General features: G+C 48.6%; 1 protein-coding gene across 1 annotated transcript in view; it reads left to right on the top strand.

Moving 5' to 3' along the window:
• The first annotated feature begins 4,911 nt into the window (after window positions 1-4,911).
• Window positions 4,912-26,222, top strand: part of CCNI (cyclin I) — a 29,237-nt gene continuing 7,926 nt past the window's right edge. Inside the window, exons 1-2 of the mRNA XM_086747466.1 lie at window positions 4,912-5,058; window positions 18,649-18,805. Coding sequence (XP_086603592.1) covers window positions 18,692-18,805 — 114 coding nt within the window. The 5' untranslated portion in view covers window positions 4,912-5,058; window positions 18,649-18,691. The remainder of the gene's footprint in view (window positions 5,059-18,648; window positions 18,806-26,222) is intronic.

Below are 26,222 nucleotides of genomic sequence, written 5' to 3'. Positions count from 1 at the left end.
CCATGGCTGCACCTTCTCTTATCTTTATTAAAAAAAAAGGGGGTTAGGTATCTGAGACACTTAGTGTGCAGGCTATTTTATTTTTTTTACTAAACTTTTTTCTTCCTAAAGCTGACAAGTATTTGGACAGGGAATGTATGTTGCTTTTTTTTTTTTTCTCATCTGTTTTGGAACAAGTAAACCAGCGTAGAATACTTTGGAAAAGGGGCTTGCTTGCTGCTAGTCTCTCTTACTGGCCAGATGCTTCTTCCTGTTCCATGCCAGGACAACAACTTAGCTTCAGTTTCATGCATGGAACAGCTGAATTCTGCTTGTGAAACTGAAGCCAGGGTTTGTCTGTCCAGCTGCAGTGGAAATACACATTTAAAGCTAAAAGAATTGAAGAAGCCTGCATCTAGTTTCTTTTTTTCCCTTTGCCACGTACTTCAGGAATACTAGATTATTTTTCTTCAAAGGGCAATTCATTGTTGCCTGTAAGAACAAGCACCGCTAATGTACTTACAAGGTAGAACAGTCTTATAATATGTATGTACTGACTTCCCTGCTACTTTCTCGGAAAACTAGCATTCCATTGATTGATTCATTGCAGAGAAAGGATGAGATTTGCAAAAATAACTAGCGTTTTTTGATATTTCTGTTTTCACAGAGGTCAAAGACAGTTCAGGGTTCAAACCCATTTCATTCCTCTTTGAGAGTTCCTATGCCAGGTAATTTCACCATAAACTTTTTTTTTTTTTTAAGATTCTGTCCCTTTCCTTCTGTTGCTTTTCCCGATGTACCACAATGCTGTTTTGCAAACTGTGCCTCTAGACAAAGAAAACTGAGCATAGATATCTTTCCAGCTTTTGAAAATCTCTTCCTGAGAGTCTGTTTCATTCCAGTCTTTGATAAAAGGAGTTCCCTCCAAGAAGAGAAGTCTTTCTGCACCCTGTGTAAGCCTCAGTATGGTATTTCTACAGTGCTGTCAGCATACATATCTCCTGATTGCTTTGATGAGCGCTCAGGTGCTGCTGTGTAGGTTTCCTCCACCAACGGCCCAAGCTCAGCCCGCCTTTGGACAGGCATCGGAGACGCTCCAGGCCCTTCCTCTTTCGTGATGAACGTGACTTCACGCGAGAGCTCTGCTGCTCACCAAATTTTATATCTGAGATCAGTTTGGAAAAGAACAATGGGACTTTTTCATTTATATTTTTTTAAGGTTTTCTGTGGTTTGTTCTTTAAACTAACCTCAATACTGCCTTCTCTGGGCTCATCAAAACGCGCTTGCTATTTTAAAGATCTCAGGTTTGCTCTGAGTATAGAGAAGTTATAGTTACCTTGCAGCTGGAGTTTAGCAAAAACACAGGAATTATTAGACTTACTCTGCACTGAACCCATTCATCTAAATCCAAACAGCAATTATTATAAAAAAGTTTGCGTTTCTCTAGCCCCTCAGGATATTCAAATGCTTTACAAAATGTTTTAATTGAGCCTCACAACCAACCTGACATGAAGGCAAACTTGTCCTTCTTCTGAAGCTGCTGTCTGCATACATATTTGAACTCATCAATCTTGCTTGCCTGTGCTGGACTCTGTGTGCACATTAATTGGGTGGATATGAAAATTAGTATTAACCTTTGCATCTGTGGGTTTAATTGACTGGTCAAAAGTCACGCAGTGAGTAGCGCTTGGGTCTCCAAAGCGGAGCACAGAGCCAAACCACAAGACCATCTGTTTTTCTCGCTGAAAACAGCACAGATAGAAATGTCTGCTGCAAAGATACCTGTCCTTCCCTTTTCCACATCTTGGGATCTGGCTGCGAGTGCTGCAGCATCGCTCCACCACAACCTGCATGCCGTCACACTATCTTGGGAGCCAGGCTGGGCCACGCTTCATTTGGCTACGACCAGAGCAATTCGTATCGCTTCAAGCCCCCTGCATGCCCGGACGGCAAGTCCACTGTGCCAATACAGTTGTCCTGTCAAGTCTCTTTAAAACAGAGGTGCTTCATTTCTGCCTCCCCAGGGATGAAAAGGCCTGCTCCCTGGTACTGAAGTGTATGTCTTCCTTGGCTGACGTGGCACGTGGGGTCTTTATGCTGTTCCAAGGCATCAGATTTTTGTACACTGTGTCAAGTCCCTGCATGCAGAACACCTGCTTGTAATGGTGTAATGTCCTTCCTCCAGGTGCACTTCATTACACTCACCTGGTAATTTTTTTTTTTCCTAGCTTTAATATTGCCTCTTCCATTTTCTCCCCGGGCTGTGGTCCAAATACATGGAGTTCTTGCTGGCTGTGTCCATCTCTTTCTCAGCAGTCTCTCTAAATCCCTTGGCCTTGGCAGCCACTTCCTTATGGCAGCCTGCCCACCGTAACCCTCAGCTGCTCCAAGCACACGCTGTGCCTTTTTTCTCGGCGTGTGTACAACCGTGCTGCTCTTTTGACCCCTGGGCGGTTGTGCCCAGATCTAGGCCACCTCCTACAGAGGCTGGAAGTGGTGCTGGGAGACCTCACCTTCAAGTGACCACCCTGCTAGGACAACCTGCTCTGAGGTTCCTCCTGTACCAGGTGACTTGCTCCTCAGTCTCCAGCATTTCCTTCGGAAGGAGCATCAGTCCAGTAGTTCACTAGTTTATTGCGCTACTTTCAGCTCAGTTGGGTGCCGCCTCAACTGTCCCTTCCTACTGTTAGGGAGGACAAAGGACTGCAATCATACGTATCCAGCTGAGGGCATATTCAGCAGAAGAGGAATAAAAGGAACTCTGTTGTGGTATGTTAGCACTAGAAGTTCCTGCCAAACCATCAATTCCACAGTCTGCTGGTCGGAGGATGTGCCGCATCGCCTCGGGCTCCCAGCACTGACAGCCAAAATGTTCTGGGATGGGCCCTGATGGAAATCCCTTGAGCAAACAGGCCGAATATGCAAGAACTGCTGTAACAGCGGGAGCGAAACGATCTCGGGATAGTGGCGGTCAGACCTTCAGCAAGAATTTCCCAGCTAGAAGCATAAGTTCAATTATCTTCACCAGTGGGCCAACTGATTTTGGAAAACTGTAACAGCTTTACAGACTTCTTAAACACAGATTCCTAAACAATGAGACCCAGAAGAACTAGAATGGAATTGGGAAAGCTAGATAAAATTCCAGTGGGACCTGACCTTCTCAGTTCTAAAAGGCATATCCGCTTTCAAGATTAAAAGTAAGAAAATGGAAGGGAGCGGCACACATCAAGCTTAGATTTGAAGAGCCGTTCACCCTATGCATAGAGTTTGGTTGCCACAGCAAAAATAGCCTTTCTTCTAAGCACAGCCTGAGAGTTACTAGAGAAAGAGTTTAAAAAGCTTATGACAGATGAATGTTTAGCAAACTGGTTCAGAGTGAATTTGTCAGGAAATAAATAGAAAAAAAAATTTCTGCGCTTTCTTCGCTTGATTTATGTCACTGTACTTATTATCTCTAGAGGAAATCCTCTGTTGTGTGCTGTCTGAGCAGCTAATAACTACAGATACTGGAGGGAGTTTAAAGAAAATGAGTTGCCTTTGCTCTGAACTTCTTGCTTTTATCTGTTAATTTCAACCTGTAGTGGTACAGCAAGGTTTCACCACTCATCTTCACAGCACCAGGATTTCAAAAGTATTTATTATGTTCCTAGTCTTTACTGTAGAGTATTGTAACACACCTTCAGCCCTTTCCGGACAAAAAAAAAAAAAAAAAAAAAGAAGTTATGTTACAAAAAATTTGAACACTCACAAGTTTAGTTGTCTGGTTGTTAAGTCGAGTGGGCAAAAGGAATAAATGGAGCTGTGGGAAACATCTCTGCTTCCCTGGCACTTCGGGCATCTCTGTCTTCTGCTATGGCAGCGGGAAGGACAGTGAATCCCTCCTGCAGGCCCTTGTGCTGGGAAAGGCAAAGGAAAGGAAAGCTTTAGGGATTTAGGGATTTAGGGAAGGAAAGCAAGCAAGAAAATCCCTCTTTACATCTGGCCCGGCAGTGAAGCAGCAACCCCGGCTGTGACAGGGAGCTCCGCCCCAGCGAACATCGCATCGGAGCAGCGAGAACTCGACGCTTGTGCTGAGCGTGAGCGCAGGGCGGCGTTTGTAAATAAACGCCTTTGCTTATTGTTTCGGAAGCGTTTAAAACGGAACTTTAACGCTTTAACCCGCCTGCTGCCGGAGCGCGGCTCATGGCAGCGAGCTTTGACTTCCCTTGATGCCGGGGCTGGGGCAGACGGACCCCGCGGGCGCCCGCAGCCCCGTCCGCGGGGCCGAGCGGTACGGAAGGTGGCGGGGCCGCCTCCCCCTCCGCGCTCCCCTGCCCCGTTACACCGGAGGCGCGGCGCGGAGCCAACGACCGCAGCCCCCTCAACGGCGACAACCGGCAGCCTACCCGGCGCATGCGCCGCGCAAGGAGGGCGGCGAGCCGTTTGATGTCACGTTTCCTCCGCGCGATCCTTCCGCCGGGCGACCCGAGGGAAGAGAGTCCCGTCCCCCTCGTCCCACCCCCCACCCCGACCCTCAGAGTCACCGGCGCGGGCGGCCAGCGGCGGAGGGCAGCGCGGGGAGGGGGACAGCGAACACAGAAGCGGCGCGGCGGGAGCCACCCCCGCCTCTTCCCGCCTGCCCCGCGCCGCGCGAGCGCCGAACGCCAACGGCCACCGCGCGCGCCGCTTCCCGCCCCGCCCGCGCGGGAGGCGGGGCCGGGCTGAGGGGAGGCCGCCCCGCCGGCCCTTCTTTCCCTCCCCTGCTCCCCCCCGGGAAGCGGCTGGCTGCGGGCTGCCTCTCGCTCCCCCCCCTCCCCTTCCCTTTTAATTTTTATTTTATTTTATTTTAATCCCCACCCCCCCTTCCCGAGGCGGCGGCGGCGGCCCGCCTCCCCCCACCCCCTCAGCTCCTGTCGCCGCGGCCCCGCATCGGTCCCGCCATGGCGACATGAGCCCGCCGGCCGCCGCCGCCGCCCCGGACATGGGGGCCGCACGGTGCTGAAGCGCCGCGGAGGAGCCCCCACCGCCGTCCCTCCCACCCCCGCCATGGGGTGCTGATGGCCGGGCCCCGCCGGGCACCCCGCCGCCGCGCAGGGGAGGTGAGCCGGGGGGGGGGGGGGGGGAGTCCCCGCTGCGGGATCGGGTGTGCAAGGCACCGGGCTGTGCGGTGCATCGCGGGGTGGGGGGCGTGCAAAGCGCGCGTGCGTTGCACGGGGGTGCGTATCCTGCCGGCGGTGCATTGTGTGCGCGTGCACCCCGCGCGCCGGGCCTGCAAAGCCTTGGGCGTGCGGCGCTTGTGTGTGCGTGTGCACCGCCTGTGCACGCGCGTTGCACGCCCCCCGAGGTGCGACTTCTTGTCTTCCTCCGGCGCGTAATTTTTTGTTCTCTTGTCCTCGCTGGTACTTCGTTTGCAGAGACGGGCCGCGCTCTCCTCCCTTCCTTCATTGCCCTCCCATCCGCGACGGAAGAAGTTTCCTTGAAGGAAAAGCTAGCTGCCTTGCATCCTATAAATTTCATCTCCAAAGGGGTGAACTTAAAGCAGTGAGGTTACCATGGGTTATTTCGTGCCGATGCTAGAAAGCAAACTTGGCAAAAAGTCCTCCTGAAAAACTTGTCCAGTGAACCCAGAACAACTTGTTCCCTTGTACCTCCCCTTTTGACCCTGTGAAAGAGGGGAAAAAGGAACAATCCTGCATTTTCCCACCTTAAAACTAAGGGTGTTAGAAAGCAGCCCGTTCTGCGTCTGAATTTAAAAGCGCTTTTCAGCATCAGCCTTTGTGTGCTGCCAAAACGTCCTTTCCATGGTACGCAGTGACTGCCTGTACATGGCACAGCCCCTTTAAGGCAGAAGGGCGAGATTCTCTTATTAACCAAATATTTAATTTGAGCAAAATTGACATGGTTGTGAAACTCCCATTTCCAGAGCATCTTGCACCTTTTCCTCGCAGGGGTGGCAGATGTGGCAGTGGCCCCCCACTCTCCCTGGGGCTGCCCCCCTGCGAGGGCTGACAGCCGCCTCTGCCCCCATTCAAACCTGGGAGATGTATGCAGAGCCCAGGTTTTGCAAGGTGAGGCTGAGCAGGAGTTCACCTCTCAAGAAACAAATCACTGGATCTTTTCTTTGTCTGGAGGGTTTGAGTTTGGATCCCTGCAAATCATTAATTTGTTGTTGTTTTTTTTTTTTTTTTTCAAAAGTAGTTTTGCCGGCTTGTAGAGCTGGGGGACAGCTTGCTCTCGTCTATGCATGCACAGACCTTGGCGTGGGATGTGGGAAGCTGATCTTTTGGCTTCTTCCCAGCAGGAACTGAACTTTCACATGGTATATATATACACACTTCTCATTATCCCTCACCCCTCTTTCGGGCTTGTGTATAGTTTGGTATGGCAGAGCTGTTCTCAGATGCTCCTTTTACTGTGTCTGTTCTGTATTCTCCCTGACTGCTGTGCTTTGGTTGCTCTGGGTCTTTACTTAAAAATACTCTGAGAGTGCTTCTGTCATTGCACTGTAAGAGCCTTGTGCTATCAGGACCCTCTCCACAAATGGTCCTGCTCAGTGGATACCTGCTGGGAGCAGGCTTTCCCACCATTTCATGTTTGGAGCATGCCGGAGCTGCAGCCAGTGTTGATGAGAGCCCGTGGTAAGCAGAGCAGCACTCCTGCGGGGGGTTTCCACTCCAGTTTGGCTGCTGGCAGCCATTCCCAGCTGCAGTTGGGGGCATTGAGGTGCCCCAGCACAGCCTGAGGTTTGCTGGGTGCTGGCTACCCAGGCCCTGGCCTTGGCCAGTTGTCCCCTCATGTGGCTATCAAGGAGTGCAGTCTGAGGCCAGCTGTGTGGCTCATTCAGGCTGGCTGGGCAGCCTTCCCTTCTGGATTCTTCTGCACAACCGGGTGGTAAAGGTGACCTTGGGTTGGCTCAGGTGCAGTTTTAGGGAAGCGTGTCTATCTCCGAGGTCAGTATCCCTACATACTGAAGGCCTCAGGATAACTTTGTCTGGGGGAATGGACAAATCAGCTGTTGGGACCTATGTTTGCTAGAGCAGTGCAGTATCCATAGCTATCCATCTTAAATTAACACCTCAATGCAATCAACATGGATCTGCAGTAATCTTGACTGACATTTATCAATTTTAATAGATTACAGTCCAAACCAGAGGCTGTTCAATGCCTCTGCCTTTGCTTGTGGCATTGCCCTAGGATAGACTTTTCAAGTCAGTAGGTGAACCCATCTGTTCAGCTTTTTACAGCTTTGAGCATCTCCCCTGTAATTAGTCTTTTACTATGTTTTCCCTTCCCAGTGTTTCTGTGCTCACCTGCTTCTTAGCATACTGCATGCAGGCAACAAAAATGAGAACATGAGTAGTGTTCGTGTGGTGGAGTGTGCCTTCCCCCAAGGCCTGTCTGAAAGATGCTTTCCTTTGCACACCTGCAGCAATGTGCTGGTTGAAGCAGGAATTAATCTTGACCTCACACCAAACTGGCTTTTTGAGAGCACATGTATTCACAGGTCTAATCTTTGTGTTCTTACGTGGCACTTCTTAGGAAATAAGATCTGCTGCAGCTGTCACGCTGATGTAAATTATCCACCTAAATTGGGTGGTAGAATGGATAGATACACAATCCACACTTTGTCACACTGCTCCTAGCCTGCCTGAGATTTTAAAAGGCAGGGCAGGACCAGTGGCTTCAGGAAAACTAGACATTGTATTTTGGCCATCAGATGATAAACCTTATGACTCCATTGCTTGAGCATGGAGCAAAAAATGAGTGAAGGAGAAGACTTGTATCAAGACACACTTGTGGGATCTGAAGGTCCTCCCTTGCAAGATGTAAAAAGGTGTCTTGAGCTAACCTGCCCAGGAACAGATTGTGGTGTTTTCCTTCGCTCCTGTGACTTTCGGTGGGGTTGGAGAAGGTGCAAACTCAGGTACTTGTCACCAGGACACTCTGATGAAGCAGCAGGAAATCCGGGCTGGCCATCAAGGAGGTGGATTTCAAGGGGAGTTCTGGTTCACTGAGAATAGAGTAGTTTCTTCAGGAATTCAACAAAAACATAGCTATTTACAAAAGCCAAAAAAGCAAAGTGAAGCCATTCAGACGGAAGGAAAAATCCCGGGTGTCTCCCATCTCAGTACAAAGCAGATGTGGTCTGAAATTTTCCCTTCCTGTTTGTTTGCTAGCTGCAAATATCAGCCCTGATTTATTAACCATAATGGGTATTTGCACTTGCTGTGCAATAAACTAGGCTAAAAGCTCAGCCATGAATAACATGTTACTGCAGATACTCCCATTTTGCTCGTCAGCCCAGACAAACATCATCTTTACTGGGATGACGGGAGGTGCTGGATTAACCCATTTGCCAGAGGCTTTTGCACCATTTTGGTAGTATTTTGCCGTATAGAGCAGGGATCCTGTTTCTTGGATGGGGCAGCTCTTGGCTACGGTGGTCTGTTGGACAAGAGCTTGGCTCCCAAGGACTTCAGCCTTTACCTTCCTAACGATTTTGGCTGTAAACATTGGTGTTGTACTGCTCTTAACTGCTGCTGTGCAGCTGAAAAGCCCCCTTCCTTCAAGGATGCTGTAATAACATGACCATCAAATGCGGCTTGCTCTCCATTTACAAAAGCACTGCAGATGTGTCTGTCCTTCTACGGACAGGAGCCAAGGGGGCCTTCGCACAACACGCTTTATGGAAGCGGCAGCAGCACTCTGACTGCCCTTACCTACTACCTCAGGCATACTGTTTTCATCAGTGCCTCCACCTCCCCAAGTGTCCTTCTCTGGGTTTATTTTATTTTAGGCTGAACACCGTTGGTTTTAGGTTGTCCAGAACTGGGGAGATCAAGGCTACTGCATTTGTACTGGTTGGGCAGGAGAGAGGAATACATAGGGAAAAGCCAGGACTGTGCCTGCACCATCCTAATTTTGCAGACAATTTGAATTAAGTCCTTTTCCTTATTGTCTCAACAAGAGGCTAATTAGTCAGCAAGCTGGAGCTCCTGGAGGATAATTAAGCTTTATAGCTGTGGGTTCTCTTTGGTTGATGAGAAAGAGGAGAGAGTACCCTCAGAGCCTAAGAATGCTGCTCTGCAGCTACTGTGCCGTACCTCATAATTGATCTATTGTTTCAACAGCAGATAATTCCTCACTTCCTCATAATTATCTCTTTTTAGTGCCTCACACTGTATCCTGATATTAGTTGTAATCACTGATAATTTACCCTGAAGCCAATCAGAATCTACAAAGCAAAATATTGGCCTTGGTGAACATTAATGCTTTCATATAAAATTCTCCTTTGTTATTGTCAGGAGGAATCAAGCCATTGCAGTTAGACATTTTCTGGATGTGGGTGTTGAACTGGGTATAAACTTGTTTGGTTTTGTTGCTGTTCATTTATGTTAATGACTGACTAGTGCTGAAAGAAGAACTACTGCTGAATCCTGTTTCGGTGTTTTTGCCCATAGAGGCATTGTATTTATTTGGTTTCAGGGGATAATTTTACTCAAAAGGTGGTGCGTGATGCTTTAGGTTCTGAATGCCTGTTGGCCCTTGCCTGTAGAGAGTTACCTTTTATGAGCCTGAAAGCCTCTGGCCCTATTTTATGAAATTACTGCTTGCTTTCATACTTTATGAGCTTGATTTTCCTCAGAGTGACTTCCTTCAAGTTACTGTTGATTTATACTGAGTGATATTGGTGACGGAAGAAGTGAATCATATTCTGCATGTGGCGCGTGTTGCTTTTAGGAGACTAGTAGTGAGACATTACATAATGCCCAGTTTGCTTTGCCTTTTTTTTTTTTTTAAGCCTTCCTGCTCTGCTTTCAGCATTTGCTGCCTGAAGAACTGCTCTGGGCACACAGCTGAGCCCTCACAACTGTGCTGCTTTGAGCCTAAAACCCTTAAGATCAGAGTGGCTGAGGCTGGGAGGGACTTCTGAAGGCCATCTTGTGCAACCCTCCTGCTCAAGCAGGGCCGCCTAAAACCAGTTGCCCTGTGCCAACCACATATTTGCACATTCCAGCTGTCCTCTCACGTCAAGGGAAACTCCACCAGCCTCCTCTTCCTAGCATGCCTTTCCCATAGAGCGTGTATACCTCCATTGCAATGCTCAAAGTGGTGTGGGTCATGGGACATCTCTGTGATCCCACCAAGACTGCAGCCTTACTGCTGCACACAGGTCTCTTGCCATGTTTATTCCCCACACTGGGTTCATAAGCATACATGCAGTTCAGAGAAGCACCCCAACACGCTTCTACCCCAGCAAGGAAAGCACCACAACACGCTGCTTCCCCATTTCTCCATAATGGTACGTCATGGTGTGTCCTTGCTTCCACGCAAATGCTGGAAGTGACTCCACTCAAGCCTCACTTTTTGTTGATTTTGTGATCCCTTCCTATCGTACCACCCCAGGCCATTTGCTCATCAGCTCTGTCTGATTCTGCTGACAGCTATTTACCTGCACTGAGGAGAACATCACCAGGACCCCCAAGCCACTCCCAGGTTTCCATAGTCACTTGACACTCTCCAGGTTGCCCGCATGAAAGGACAGCGGGGGTAGTAGCCAGAAGGTTGGACAAGCCCAGGAAGCCCCTCCACAACATCCCAGATCTGGGCACCTAGTAGGCAGCAAACCTCTCTAGATGATAGGTCAGGCTGGCAGGTGGGTGCCTCTGGCCCCTGCAGCAAGGAAGCACCCATTGCAATCACTCACTACTTTCCTAGAAACCTTGTGTGGTTTCAGATCAGGTAGCCCATGTATTTTGCTTAAAGGCATATCTGGCTCCTCTTAAACTAGAGTGGTAAAGCTATTTTGTAGTTACAAGCCCTTAGGTGGGGCAGAAACTTTAATTTTAACACTAGAAGTCACCCACTTCTGTCCGTCCCCTTCTCCAGAGATTTCACTTACCTTGATGGTAGTGGTAGACTGCCTACTTCTCTATTGCAGATGGGGGCTGAGGCTCTTCAAGCTGCTGAGTCCCAGATAACTGTCTCCCATGAAACCCCTCTGACGTGCAGCCTGCTCACTTCCTCCTATAACTCCTTCACTTGGCACCACAGCTCCTCCAAGGCAACATACCTCCTGCAGGACAGGGAGCCACCTCTCCCAGCCTCAGAGAGAGGCCCTCGGCACTCCCTGCAGCCTGGGGCTTGGAGAGCTGCACCTGCCATCCACAGCTCTGCCTGCATCAAAACCTCTACCCCAGCAGGGGCAGCTGCTCCAAAATCTGCTGGGGAAACTGCCCCGTGGTGTGCCACCACCACCATATCTGGAGACTGTTCACACTGCAGCAAGCCAAGCTGAATCCCACCTTCACAGCAGCATTCAACATAAACTACTGCATTAAGGGGTGGTGCTGTGGGCCTGGCTCTTATATAGACCTCGCCCAAGCACTGGCTGAAAGGGTGCTTGACCGTCCCTAATTGGGTGCCAGCTGCACCTTGGGTTCAGAGCAGGTGATTGTCCTCATGAGAAGCTGATAGAGCTTTAGGCCCGTGGCCTTGTGGCTCCCCTTAACTTGTACTTTTTTAGCAACAGCAGCACTCCCAGGTTTCTCAGAGGGTTCCCAGGTGTACCCCAGTGATCCTGCACCTTGTCCCCAAAAGATTCAGAGTGTCCCAGAGCAGAACGCAGAGACTGCTCTGCAAAACTTGGCTGGTTGCCTCTGGGAGCTGTGCTTTGCCGACAGTGTACAGACAGTTTGGTACGGGGCTCAGCCATTGCTTTCTTGGACTTACCCCTCATTTAGGTTGGAAACGAGATAAAAATAATGAGTGTCATGTCAGCAAACGCTCATTTGTCGTTGCTTTATACCTATCTCACTTTTCAACAAGGAGGTAGCTCCATCTTCTTGGCGTATGGCCGCAAATTGTCCCATACGAGGGCACCCCAGTGCACACGATAAGGGCTCGTGTTCCTGAGCTGGCACACAGCTCTTTCTGAGCATTGAGATTTGGGTGCCGAATAGTAGTGGGGCCCATTCCTGCTGAAATGTTAGCCCCAGTCCCTTGGCTGAGTTTAATAAACGTTTACGTCTTCAGGAGGCATCTTGCATGCATGTCAGCAGCCAGATGATGAGCCCACAGTGTTGAAAGAGTATAAAATGTAAGCATTTCTTTTGCAAGTGTACATAAAATGGCATAGAGGGGTTTGGGTTTGCAAGGGTTTTGGTTTTGCTTCGTTTAATCCATGTAAGCAAACAGCCTCAATGAGTTAATAACTTTTCCTTTGATTTTTAGGTTCAAATAAACCAAAATCTCAAAGCAGAACTCATTAAAGTATATTGAGTTTAATCTCCTCTTTGTGTCAAACGCATACGTTGCGCAGCTGGAGCTGGTCTCCTAGGGCTGGATTCCTAGTTTACCTTTTATCCACAGTTTACTTGATATGTTGCCACACACTGCCTCAAAAAGGAAAGGAGCTGTGATTGAAACCGCTTGTTTGCATCACCCGCGAGCTGTGGCACAGAAAATTTAAGCCATTGCTGACCAAAGGCCTTTCTGGGCGAACGCTGCTTGGACAGACTCTTCTTGGCAGCTGCCGAGACAAAAAGGAAATGCCACCCTCCTCTGGCATTTCCAGCCGGAGCCATTAGAAGAAGGGGTAGGGCAGGCCTGGGTCTGGAAGCATGCGTGCTCGCCAGGAGGGGAGAACGGTGACACTGAAGGTTCATCCAGGAGTTCATCTTCTGCCTTGTTTTTTAAAGTCCCTGCATTGCAGAATACCCTTTAAGCTTCCCTTAAATAGCAAAGCCCTGGTGTCCACCATGAGGCTTGGGAATGAAGTGCAGTGGAGATTGATTAGAACTAGTTTGGTTTATGGTCCCCGGGTGTAGGAGAGAAAAGGCTGGGCAGTGGGCGTAGGTTTTGCAAAGCAGTGGCTGCTGTAAAAAAAAGAAACACGGCTCAGGCTTGTACCTGGAAAAACCCCGAGTGAAAGCCATCAGACAGCAGCTTTCTACCACCATCACCAGTGGCACTGTGGCACCCTCTCTCCTGTTTGAAAATCCCCTCATCCAGGCATTTTTTTCCCCCTTGAATTATTCCCCTGTTTTCTTGAAGATTGTTTTGCTACCCTTAGGGAATACCGTGAAGAACTGAAGATGTTTATGTTTTCTACTGCATTGCTCTATGAACTTAAAAGTGTTTATGGTGCTGCGACAGATTCCATCTGAGCTTTCCTTTTTGAACAGAATAGAAACAGAAGATGGTGGTGAGGAGAGTGAACTGCTGCTGGTCACGATGCAGCCCGCTCCAGAGGGCTCCTGCTCCTCCTCTGGAGTGGCTGAATAGGCCCTGGCATTTCTCTGTTTCAAAACAAACTTTAAAACCCCTCCCATCAAAACATGGCTCTGCATTCTCTTTTTGGAGTCGCAGACCCGTGTTTTTAACTGGCAGGTTTCTTTAAAACGTTTGGAAAATCGGCACTAAAATGAGGTCAGCTTTATTTGCGCTCCCAGGAAAAATCTGGTTGGAGGAAAAGAAGTGGCGAGTGTGTGATGTACATGAGCCTGCCTGAACGATGCAGCCAAAATATCTCAACAGACTTGCCTTTGTAGCAGGTTGTGGGAGTTAGCGCTGGGTGAGTCACACAGACAAATGGCAAGGGCCCTCTTCATTTCCCAGCCTGAATAAAATTACCTCTTTCCGAATTTAGGTCTGTTGGCTGGCTTACACACAAGTCCGATACGCTGCTTGTTAAGGGTGCAATATCATATGCGTGCCGGTGGTACATCTGTGTTTGGTACTGATGTTTTTCTCGTGGGGGAACGCATTCTTACTTTAATGTATACTGGTACTCATGCCATAGAAGTCAGTTTGTTGCTTCAAATACGCTCGCTTATTTAGATGCTGAAATTTGAAACTATATTCCCAAACGTCTTTTTCCCAGCCATTAAGTTGAAAAAGATCATATATTGTCTCACAACTCTGTCACGCTGTTTCCACTAACCAGGCTGTAACATGATTTACTTTCTGCAGCTCAAAAGTGTTGATCTTAACCCATGCCGGTCGTCTGCTCATCGCTGTCACGCCGGATTGTGCTTCGGCAGGTTGAAAAGGCCAAAAGCTAGGCATGGATTTGCACTGGTGTGGCGTTCATGGGAAATCCTACTCTCTGAACCGCAGAAACGTTGTCCTCTTAGGACTGTTACGTGGCACAGAAATCATGTAAAATTCTAAAGGCAGTTTATGCCTGCTGCTTTTTTCTCCTCAGATGTAAGCAACGCTGTAGGCATTTACCTCTGTCTGGCATAAATTTCCAGACTGCTTTACTGATACGGAGTGAGCAAAGAGTTAAGCTGAGAGAAAGCCCCAGATACTAAAATTAACATCCATCCACCCCCCCTCTCCCCCAGCAGCTTTGAAATTTCTAATCACAGCTCGCAGTTAGACGATTTCTTCTAGCAGTGCAAACTACGTTTTGATCATTTGAAATCACAGATGGCTGGCTGGAGCTCGGAGGAATTCAGTCTCCTTCCTCTCTTCCTTCTGCTTCGCCTTCCTCCCCCGCCCAGAAAAGTCTGTTTTCAGGTCATCTGTAAGATTCTATTACTGCTTGCTAAAGCTGAAGCAGATTTCGCTACTGGTCGCTGAAAATACTTGCAAGGTCTACAGAAATGTGTGTTTTTCTGCAGGATTTACCCCTCTTGTCCAGAATACCCGCCTGAATTTATGTGCAAAGTAAAGACAGGGATTTTTTTGGCTGTCTCTAGTCCTAAAAATCTTGTTAGTTGTTTATGAAATTATCTATATTTAAAAAACAAAACAAAACAAAACAAACAAACAAACAAAAAAATCAACGCACAACCGAAACAAAAGGGTTTTTTTTATTGCCCTGAATGATTTCAGTAACCCTCTTTACAGCGCAGTTGTATGGGTGCAGCTGAATTGCAACTGGAGGCAGGGGGAAAGCAGGAACTGTGTTATGAGCTTGTTCTGCCAGTGTATTCCTGTAACCGCGTCTTCTGTCTGCAGGAGGCACTTTTTATTGTCAGTGCACAATGCCTAAAAAAATAAAAAATAAAAAAATTCTACAGTTTGCATCCTGCACAAATGCACACCCCTCCAAACCAAAAACGGTTTCTGGCTAGGTAGCCGTCTGCCCCAATTACTGCAAACGTGAACGAAACTGCTTTTTAAAACTGTAGCCTGCAGCACTTAGCAGCCTAAAACTTCTCTAGGGAAACTGAAAGTACCTCTTTAAGTAAAGTTAGCTGTAAATGTCGATCACAAAGAGATTTTTATAAGACGGGTTACATTTTGTGGACCAAGTTGGCTTATTTTTAATGGATAAGCAGGTGATTTTGAATGCCTCTCACAAGTGAAAACCTCACAGGAAAGTTCTGACTCTCTAATTTCAGAGCTAGATTCAACCTGCAGCTTGTGACCTTGCTCACAGGAGCTTGCTTCTCCTTTACTGACTTTCCAACGGTTCTTTAAGAAGTTTCAGTGTAGCCAGTTGACCTTCCAGTGAAGATTAGGAAACTTTAAGAACTGTTTGAACAGTGGTTTAAAAACTCCCAAAGTGACCACAGGGGGAAAAAAAAAACAACAACCCAATACTCTGAGCTGAAGTTTTATTTTAAATCAGGGAAACAGAAGCAGAAAGCTGGGGTCAGTTAGTTTATGGTGAGTGTCACCGCTTTGGCAGTTCCTCCAGCTGTGGCTCTCCTGGGCTCAGTCACGCAAAAATACGTGCAGGTTTCTGGCTGGAGCAAATCTTTGCTCTCAGGGCAGGCTCAGCCCTCCTGTCGGAACTGCTGTTCCCTGCAGAGATGCCTGCTACGTTTACAAATATCTTTACTGCTGATGGGAGCCTTCACGTTGCTTTTCCACAATGCTCAGGTTTTATTATCTTAATCTGAGCAGAGAGAAGAGAGTCTGGTCCCTCACAGTCTTCATCTGGCTTCCATGCGCTGGATTTCAGGAAGCTCTGCCAGCCATCCAGTTTCTCATCCTCTCCGAGCAGTGCTTGCTCTGCATGGGCTCCCTTGTGGTTTGTGAAGCACTGCGTGCATGGAGAGCATGCTGGCATTTTTTTTTTAAATGGCATGCATTTATCTGATTAAGAGCTATGTAAATTTAGATGCAAACTCGTTTCAGCCCTCAGGGTGCTTGGCGAGTTTCCTGGCATGCTCTCCGTGCTGGAAAAGTCTGCGTTCCACTGTTGCTCCAAGGGAAACTTTCAAGCATGTCAGTCGTCTTTTTTTTCTTTATAAAGTTTATTGTGCCTCAGCGCTCGTTGAATTACGTCCCTGCTTCAGAAAGGAAAGGTTGTTTTTCCCTCTCTTTCCCCCTTGGCAACTCAAGAAGAGTTGCCATCACCGATCACTAAAAATGTCCCTTGCAGGGCCATTGGTATTTAAGGGTGCTCCAGGGACGCCTCTGAGCTCTCTGCTGGGGCCACTGACCGGCCCAGCCAGTACAAGGACAACCTAAAAAGGGATCAGGGCAACTAAAAGATCTTTTCTGGGCCTGGAGGCCTGTGAAACTCATTTGTGTTGTCAATACGGTGGGAATGTTTGTCAGTCACAACTGGAAAAAAAAAAAAAGGTGCCTGAGGATGCTCGCTTTGGCCTGAAATTTTTCATCTGTTTTCTCCAGTGATTTGAGGGATGGCTAATTACTCTCTCTTTCCTGCACAACCAAGAAAGGACGATCAATATTTCATATTAGGAGATGTGGTTGGGCTAAATACAGTACTGCTTTTTTTTTTTTTTTTTTTCTGACAAGCGTGCTGTCTCCGGCTCTCGGCACTCAGCCCTGGTCCCTTGCTTTGGCCATGCTGCTGGTTTAGCCGAACTTTGGGTCTGGTCCTAACCTCGCTGTTTTTCTCTGTCCATGTATTTCACCTTGTGCAACGCCGAGCGCTCGCGGATGCCTTTAATCGCCATCTTCTCCAGGTGTGGTCTGAGAGACTGTAGCTGATAACCTGTTGGGTGTTACCCAGTTAGCATTACCTAGTACGTACCAACTAATGATCTCCAGGGTCGGTTAAATATTTTTTTTTTTTTTAAAGTCACCCATCTTTTGCTCTTGAGTTTCAAGGTGGGATGGCCACACTCCCCAATGCGGGGTTCTCCCTGCCAGATGCTCCCCACGCACACCTGAGGGGATGGGATATTTCACCTGCGCCTGCAGTTCGGACTGCTTTTTTCCATCAGTGCGGGGCTGCAGCCCTCATTGCTGCTCTCCTCATTTCCCAGGGCTTCACACTTCCTTTGGAAGGTCATTACACTGACGGGCTGGAAACCTTGTGCAGGGGTATGCCGAGCCAGTACAGCCTCTCCTTTGTTCACGGAGAAGCCTTTGTTTTACAGAAATAATCTAAAAGGGGTTTCTGTTCAGCACTGAGGAGCTTGACGTTTATTTGCCACTTAAAACCTGCTTGGCTATAAGTGGGACTTGAGTGCGGTTTTATGCCTTGTGCAGGTCCTCTGTGGATTGTGCCCATTAAAAACTCCCGTAAATTGATAAAGAATTTTTTTTTTCTGCAGTTGCCCATAACTCTGTGAAAGCTCTCTGAGTCTTCCTTTGTTCAGAGCTGCTGCTGCTGTTATTTATAATAAACTGATTGTTTTCACTGTGAATTTTGTTTATTCAACATGTTGCCTCATTTCCTGTGAATACAGCATAAACTGTTGTCTTTACAAGCTAGTCTTTATAAAATAGCCTGGCTAGCGTTTGGCCAATATCCACCTGTTGCGGATTCTACAAGAGCTCACAGAAGGAATTGAAAGTTTAAATAACTTTCCCATGGATTTACCCTTCAGGGCTGAACTGTTTTGCCTAAGTGATTTAATACTGGCCAGAAATTTGTGGCCAGAGTAATGGTAGGCGGTATGAGAACATCTTCTCAGTCAGACCATCTTCTCCATTTGAAAGCGGGTGGTGGATTCTGTTTCCTACCTAAAATTAGAGATATGCCCTAAAGTTTTGTGGATCTAATGTATTTTCAGAGCGATTAGACCAGAGAGGAACCTTCCTGAAGTCCCTGCTACATTTGCATTGCACATGAAACCTGTCACAGCTTCTGCGAGAAGCTACAAGCCATACTGTGCAGAGAGGGAAAACATCGATCTTTTTGTCAGGCTTCACCTTGTAAAGATTTAACTTCTCAAACAAGCGTTCCTCTGTTTTGCACAGAACTTCCTGTTGCTGCTGAGGGGAGTGGGGTAAGGCTTGCACCAACCAGACGCCGAGGCTGGGATTTTTGAAAAACGTTTGAATGTCAGTCATAACTTCTCTTGAAGTCACAAGTAGACTGGTTTTAACTTCAGCGAGATTTGGGCCATGGTAACCAACTTGCTGAAATCCCCTTTGTATTTGGCACGCAGCTCCTCCCTCTTCTCAAGTGTTCTTCATAAAACACCCCTACTTCTTAGTGCTGCTGAGGTGGGAGAGGGCTTGCCTGATTGCCTACGTCACAGAGAAGCAGAAAACCTCACGGTGGCAGGACCCTCCAGCCCACATAGGTGTTGGAGACCTGTGCATGATTTTGGCCCAGCTTCAGCTGAATCTGAGCCGGCTGGTTTGGGTTTCCTTGGGGAGGTTTGCCAAGAACCCGATCGCTGTCTGTTACAGCCGGGCCTGTGCCGTGCCTTGCAGCTTTGGTCACCTCTGTGCTTGCTTTCGCTCTGCTCACCGCACAGGCACCGCTCAGTATTTCACCAGGCTGTCTTTGGTTTTTGCAGGTAGCTGTATCCAGCTGGGTGGCAGGTGGATCCAAGGGTTACCATGAAGTTTTCAGGACCCCTGGAGAGCCAGAGGTTGTCTCTCCTTCTGGAGACGGCAATCTCTAGGGAAGCTCAAATGTGGAAAGCACATGTGCCGAAAATTCAGCCCAATCAGGTAATGTCTCTTCTTCTCATCATTCATCTTAGTAAGGGCTTGAGACTATCCTCTGGTGTATTTTTCTGTGAACAGCTGAAGCCATTGCATGAGAATTCTCTGCTTGAGACCTGGGAAATTAGCCTCTGAAGAAGGTGATTACTTCTTTGTTTGAGGGACGTACCTGCAACCAGGGGTACAGAACACGCTGCACCGCCTGCAGCGTGAGATCTCTGCTGTTGCTTGTGAAAGCACGTACATACGTTGTCTTAATTAAAGTCATTTTACAAATTGTCTGCATAATTAACGCACATTTCTAGCGGGCACCAACTCTGCAGCAGTTCTTAAAAGCAGCTTCATTTTCTGGACTAAGTTCACTAATAACAGCGTTGAAATGGTGGTTCCTTTCCATATGAAACGACAGCTTCTCACAGGAACCGTTACCGCTCGCTGAGCTCAGGCCTCCTCCTGAAACAGCACATTCACAGCGAAAGCCTGGCTTTGCCGCCTTTGCCCATTCTGAGCCAGAGTCTTCCCTAGTGCACATCGGCCCCGTTCTGGAGGGGAGGCTGTGGCTGTAAGGCCTTGTCTACTTCAGGAAGAACCCAGCTGACTCTAAGAGGACTATTTATGGAGCAGGGTGCAAGCTTGTGTCGAGGGAAGCAGAGCCAGGCGCTGGCCTGTTCCAGTGAGGAATGTTCCCATAGGACTGGAGGAAAATCCAGGGTGGAAGGGACCGCAGCGGGGCCGTAGTCCAACCTCCTGCTCAAGTTTTGCGGCAGGGCTGGCTGGGAGGTTGGACCAGGTCGCTCACGGCCTTACCCAGCCTGAATTGTGTTCACGCTCCTTGCGGAGGAGGCGTCTGCCTAGCATGTGCACTCAAAAATGCCTGTGGACCCCACAAAGTTTTGTTCAAAACAAAACGTGAAATGTGAGGATGGTTGTCACAGAGTTCCTGGTACGTGGTCGCTGGGTTGGGCAGAAATAATCACACTAATGGGCTCAGATCCAGTCTTGCTGTTCTCCATTCATATAAAATGTTCACGCAAGTATGTCAGCTGTTGTCAAAGCTAATCGGTGCGGTGTTTGTTTTTTCTGTCTGGCGAACAAGAAACCGCTCTTGTTGTGTAGGAACAAACCTGTTTTTAAGGGGCTCAATGTGAGTTGTGTTAATCCACATTTAGGTTTCCAAATGAGTGACCTGGTTGTCAGAGGTGTTGAGTATGTTGTGGCTGTGGCTGTCTTTGGGCACGTACAATTTAAGACCCTGTTTTATGGTAAACCAGCCTGTTATTCCGTGCTGGCAGTATTCCTGGGGTTAGTGATTATAACGCAGGGAGATAAGATTACAGTATAACAAGATAGGTTAGAGACTCAAGAGAGTGTATCCGAACCAGACTCTTGTGTGAAGATTTCAGAGGGACAAGGCGCTTGCGTTTTTGCCTTGGTGGAGCTGATTCTGGTAGCTCAGAAACCACCACCTGCCTTAGACAGCCTTCCTAGCCATCCCTCCCTGGCAGGATGGCCTTGTCGCCCTTTGAAGGTGAGGTTCCCCACCTGTGCCGCGTTCGAGTTGTCGCTGCAGCAGCGGGACTAACCTCAGCCCCGTCTGTGGTGAAGAGCGCTTGTCCTGCTGCCAGACACCTTGAGGGGCTCTTAATGTCATTGCGGTTGAGGTCTGCAGCACCTCGCAAAGCGTTGCCCTCAGTGGTAAACACTCGGAGAAGTTAAGGGGACTTTGGGCCGTCTGCCAAATATGAAACCGGGGAGGCAGCTCCTTTGGCTGCTGCGAAAAGTCAGAGTGAGATGAGCCTGAAGTCAGTGGAAACAGCCTGATGGCTGAAGTGTACAGTTAGTGCTCGACAGCAGTCTCAAGTCTGGCCTGGACGAATACCAAGCTTGTCCTCTTAGCGTGCGGTTATGTCACGATGAGGAAGGATCCCTTCCCTGCCTTCCCCTCTGCACTCTGACAGTGTGGCTGAGCTCTGTGCCTGCAACTGTTTCCTGGCCCTCTGTGCTTGTCCCTAAGGTTTCCACTCCTGGAGTTTCCACCCCCAAAACTCTGCTGGCTTTGTAACCTTTTTCTTTATATGTTCCTACGTGTCAGTTCAGACATCGACGTTATCAGCTAGAATGCCATCCTATTAAATGTTTTCTAGCAGTAAATAATCATTAAATTGGATTGAAATGTCTGTGCGCGCATGTGTAAAACGTGCAAAGGTCAGATGTAAAAGAGATGGTAAACACAGCTGTGTGCTCTGGGGAAATCCTGACTTGCAGTGCCGTGGTGCAGCTGAAAACCCTGTATCTGCACGTATTTCTCCCTGTTCCTACAGTTCCTGACACCCGACTTTTCAAACTGTCACGAGTTCCTCCGCTTCTGCAGCGTTCATTTTGGCAATGTTGCAGTCACGGCCGTTCAGTGTGAATTATCCTATTTTCTGTAATATCTGCAAGAACATCATACTCCCTAACATCTCTGCCCTCCTCCTGAAAACAGCTGTGGTAGCCTAAAACCTCACTTGTACGAAACCGTCGTTTATTTCCCATGACAGTCAGGAAACCTGCATCCTTCTGTGTATCAGATGTGGCAGCCCCAAGCGCGTGTAACTTTCCATCCCTTGCTGTGAAGGTGGACTGGCTACAGAAGGGCTTTAATGAAGTCATCTGGTTTGCAAATGAGAAAATGTCAGTGCGTTCACAAAACTCTAATGATCAGATTGGAGGCACGCTGCAAGTATTTTTCAGGAATAAACTTGCAGTTTTGACTCTTTAGGAGACATTTTTTGGTTCTAATGTTTAAAATTCAGTTTCTAAATATGTGTCAGAGTTAAGATCTTTCAAAGGAAGAAAGAAATTCATAGTTACCGGAACAGGAAGACACTACATTTTTGGTACAGGATGCAGAAGCTGTTGGGGACTTCGCTCCTGATAATTTAATGCACGTCTTTTTCTGTTTTGTTTTTACTTTTTGTCTGCAGACTCCCATTTCCTACTGGCATGTACATTTCTTTTCGTTTCCCTCCTTTAAATGCAGACCACTGGCTCTGGGTATTTGCAGTATATCAAAGCCAGAGCTCACGGGGGCTTTTCAGCCTGAAACAAACAGGTGGGCTGAGTCTGGAACCCCCTCAGTGCTTCTGAATTTGGTCTTTTGTTTGTTTTTTTTTTCTTTTTTCCTTCTTCCCCCCCACCCCCGCTCCCCTCTTGGGTTATACAATATGCAGGTGACATTCAGAAGTTTCATGTGATTAAGGCTTGAGAAACCAAGCAGTAAAGACTGGTCAAAGGTCGATTTTTGCATGTTACCAAGTAACTTTGCAGCAAAGAGGTGTGTGAGCCAAGATTTTTGGGTTTATTTCTTCACAGAAACAGAGTGTCACTTCTATATTTTCTCCTTTCTTGCCTATTCTATCTCTTTCTTTCTATGTTCTCTGCACCTCTTTAGGTATTGGGAGCCCTCAGTTTATTTCCAGTTTTTCCACTGTCTCACCACATGACCTTGGGTCGGTATTTTAACCTTCTGGTGCCTGTTATGTCCTGCCGGCGAATTGGAGGCCGACTTACCAATTTTGTAAAACTTGTAAGGTGAACAAGTAAGGTGAATTGTAAAATCATGAGGTGAACGCATGCAGCTCTCCTGCTTGCCGAGCAGTACTCTCTCTCCCCAGAGTTTGTGCAGTTATCGTGCGGGTGGCAGAGGCTGTGTGGTTGAGCTCTCTGCTGCACCGCTAAACTGCAGGCAAACCCTGCAGATGGCCACCTATGACAGGCGTCAGGAGAGCACCTCCAGTTCCCAGCTGGTACGAGGGAGAGGGAAGCCAGTGGGCACCAGTTGGGGGTTGCTGTGGCGTAAAAGGGGTAATCCTGAGACCCAAGGAGGCTGTGATGTTTACAGCTGCCCTTTTCAGAAGCCTCCCAGTCCTGGTAAAGGTCACCTGCTTGCTCCCCAAGGAACCCACAGCAGAAACAAATAGGGGAAAGAGCAAAACATCTCTTTCTGGGACAGCAGACGTTAAAGAAAAAAAGATTATCAGGTGAGGTGTTTTCCCTAGATTAGGCAGCAATACAACTGAGTAATGTTTGAGTTCACAGATAGTATCTTTTCTAGCCTGCATCTTCCAAAAGTCAGAAGGTATTCTTAGAGATGATTTGTACTGTGCTTGCACCCTGGAGCCCGAGTCACGGCCTCTGGCCCTCCTGTGCCACGCGGTGTGCGTGTGCTGGGCCCCGTGGCAGGGTTGCCTGCTCAGGGACAGTAACAAGGCGATTTGGCTGATGGTAAACGGGGAGGAGAACAGCAGCTCTGTGTGCCTCTCACCATCACCAGCCATGGTCCTGGCATGTTGGCTGGCCTCGTGTCGTGTTATTTCAAATACCTGTCAGGAATCCTTCGCAGAAGCTTCCTGTCGCTGCCAGCATTTAAAGGCATGTTTACAGAATCAAGCAAACAATGGCAGGCAGCAGGTCAGTGTGACGTACCCCGCTTTACGCAAGGAAGAGAGAGAAGTTGACATCCCTCCGCTTCCCCGTTTGTGTCCCAAATACATTCTGTTAGCTCCGTGGTTCTGCAAGGTGGCTGATTTGTGTTTGTGCTGAAACAAAACTGATGGGTTTACACACACGGTTGTGCTCTGGAAAGGTCGGAATTAGCATCGCACCTTCCGCTTGGAAACAAAGATACAGGTCTGTTGCTCACAGGTGGGTCTGGAGTAGCTTTGGTAGGTTCGCACATCTGACAGGCCTGTTGCATTCCTGGCGTATCACATCCTGCGCCAATACCGGCAGGGCTCGTTGTGTGCAGCATTCTGTCCATTGCTCCTGCCGGCCTCCAAGGAACAGAGCTACGGAAACCTCCTCTGTTATTTTATGGAGGTGCCAAGCAGGAGTGAGCAGGATGGAGTACCACCGGAGAACAGTGGTTGATCTTGCGCTCGGCAGGAGCGTTCAGCCTGGCACGTTACATGTCGCCGTCGGTCCCAGGCACAGGGTAGACGAAGAGATAGCTGTGAGCAAACAGCTGTAAGTGTGCAGGGCGGTTTGTAAAAGTTACGCTAAGGCAGCGTGGCAGCAGCTCTGTGTCTCTTCTCTCGCAGTAAAACTGTCAGGCACTTCTGCGAGAGTCCTGCCTGTGCTCCATGGGGCGTTTCCTGCGTAGCACAACCGCTCTGAAATCCCTCATGCCTCATGCAGCTGCCTGCTGGCTTCCTGCTGCGAGCGAGCCGAGCGGCGCCTCCTGCAAATATCTGCACAGGCACCAATCCAGAGAAAAGCACCGCGGCACCCGCGCAGTCTGCGATGGCTGCCGTGGGGAGCGCTGTCCTTCAGTCCTGAGCGCGGTGGTTAGGTCTGTCTCGGAGCAACTGGGTGCTGCAGCTGGGTGAAAACAGAGCCTGCCGTTGCTGGGCCTGGGTTACTTTTCCTCATTAAAGCCGCCGTGCTGGGCTATCGCGCTCTGCCACCCCGGGGACTGAGTTCTGCAGCAGCAGATTTGCAGCCACAAAACAAAGAGCTGGCCACACAGACGCGGTGAGCGGCAGAAGGCGACGTCTGTGGGAGAGTACCTCCACACCAAAGAGGAACTTTTGCTTTCCAGCCCAAAGGGACTTTCTTACTTTCAGCAACTGTAGCATCTCAGTTTTGCTTTTAATTGTAGGCAACTAAGGAACAGCGACCTCGCTGCTTTATTAATTTTACGGTACTGCATTTCTTATTTGCGTTACTGGAATGACATGGGTACACCTTCGACGGAGAGGGATAAAGACCGATACATTCCTGTGGGAAGCTCCTTGCCCTGCTTGGAAGGAGCAGCAGGGTTTCCGTGTGCGGCGGGGACCAGTTTGTGTTCCTTCTGCCCGTCTCTAAAAAGGGGCTGTAATGAACTTTCCTAGTGCTGACGGGAGGAGGTTTAAATTCCTGGTCTTTCTGTGTGAGGGGATTCTCCCCCTACTCTTGAGCTCCTTTAGTTACAGTTAAGAGACTGGAGCAGACAGAACTTTTTTAGGATTGATGTTATTGCAGAAAGAGCTGGAGATTCACCTCCCTTCCTTTGCTTCCCCAGATGCTTCTCAAGCAGCCAGATTTGATTTTGAGGCTTTACTTCTGCTGTGCGTATACCTAGATGTGAGTTCACTCTGCAGTTATTCCTTTGTATTAAAGGAACGTGGGGCTCTCGGGGGGGCTGGTTTGTGTGTGTTTTGTATCTTGCTTAGATACGCTCTTGTTTTTCAGAGGTTTAGATCAGACCACTTCTTTTTCATATGGAAAGGACAGATGTTACCAGGGACCGAGTGTACAGTTCCTGTTCCTTATGCCATGGCCTCCCCAGCAAGGAGTTTCCCCCTCCTCTGGAGCAGACATTGTTATCGCAGGCTACGACCCCCTTGTCACAGCACTGAGGATGCTGCTCCCCCCCGCCGGCCAAGGGCCCAAACCCGTTCCTGCTGGCTTCACCCGTAACGCCGCTGTGGCTGGACCAGGGCAGCGATTTAAGAGTCAGAGGCAGGTGTTCAAAGTCACGTTTATTTTGTTTGATGGGGTGGTTTCAGGCTGCCTTTTAGCAGGCACCCACAGAGCTTACCTGCTGGATTCACCCAGATACTGCATTTCCAAAATAACCCCTTCAGCTTCTTGAAACCTTTTAAGCCCACGCTATTGTCCAGGCCTGGCTGTGGTGATAAGCCCTTTTGTATGGCTTTGTCTCCTTCCATTTAAAAACAGGCACAATGAATAAAACCCTAAGGAACTTCATCTCAACTATCCCTGCTCCCTTGTCTGCCTTTTCGGGTTCAGCTGCGCAGGCCTGGCTTTTTGCAGAAGTACGCTGTGTAAGGACAGCCAGTGTTTAACATCGCATCTCCTTCCCCACCGAGATAACACGCTAGGTCCCTGTCCCGCTGTCCAAAAGGTGTTTTCAGCAGAGCATTTAATAAACTCTCTGTGCTGTGTGGTGCATTCATTATACTCCCAGCGCGCGCCGAACTAGCATTTCTGGAATGAGTGCAGTGTGCTGCAGCCAGCAGGTGTCCTGCCCCTGGTGGGGCTCAGCTTTCGCCCTTCAATCGCTATAACAATTTTAGAAAGAATCATTATTTCTTGGAAGTGAAAAAATTCTCTTCTCTGCTGCAAAATGGTAGGTGCTTTTTGAAAAGCCACACTGCAGTCAAGTGGCACCCAGAGGTCCCAGCTGAGAGCAGAGGCCCACCTGGGTCAGACACACAGTCCTGCTGACGCCGTTGCTCCCTCCAGGCTTCAGCAGAGAAAACAAGGGAGGCCTTTGTTCTCCTCGGGGCAGCACCCGATACAGCACCGAAGGGACGTTTTGCAGGCAGCGGGGGTGTCGTGTTATTAGCCCAGCTAGCAGAGCTGGAAGAAACAGCCTTGGATTGCACAACCCTGTGTCTCTAGATTAGATCACTGCTGCAGCAGCACTGCTGCT

The sequence above is a fragment of the Chlamydotis macqueenii genome, chromosome 4 (assembly GCF_036417535.1).
Source record: "Chlamydotis macqueenii isolate bChlMac1 chromosome 4, bChlMac1.mat, whole genome shotgun sequence".
In the NCBI taxonomy this organism is placed as follows: domain Eukaryota; kingdom Metazoa; phylum Chordata; class Aves; order Otidiformes; family Otididae; genus Chlamydotis; species Chlamydotis macqueenii.
The sequence above is the reverse complement of the archived record's forward strand: the minus strand, read 5'-3'. Positions and strand labels throughout refer to the sequence as shown.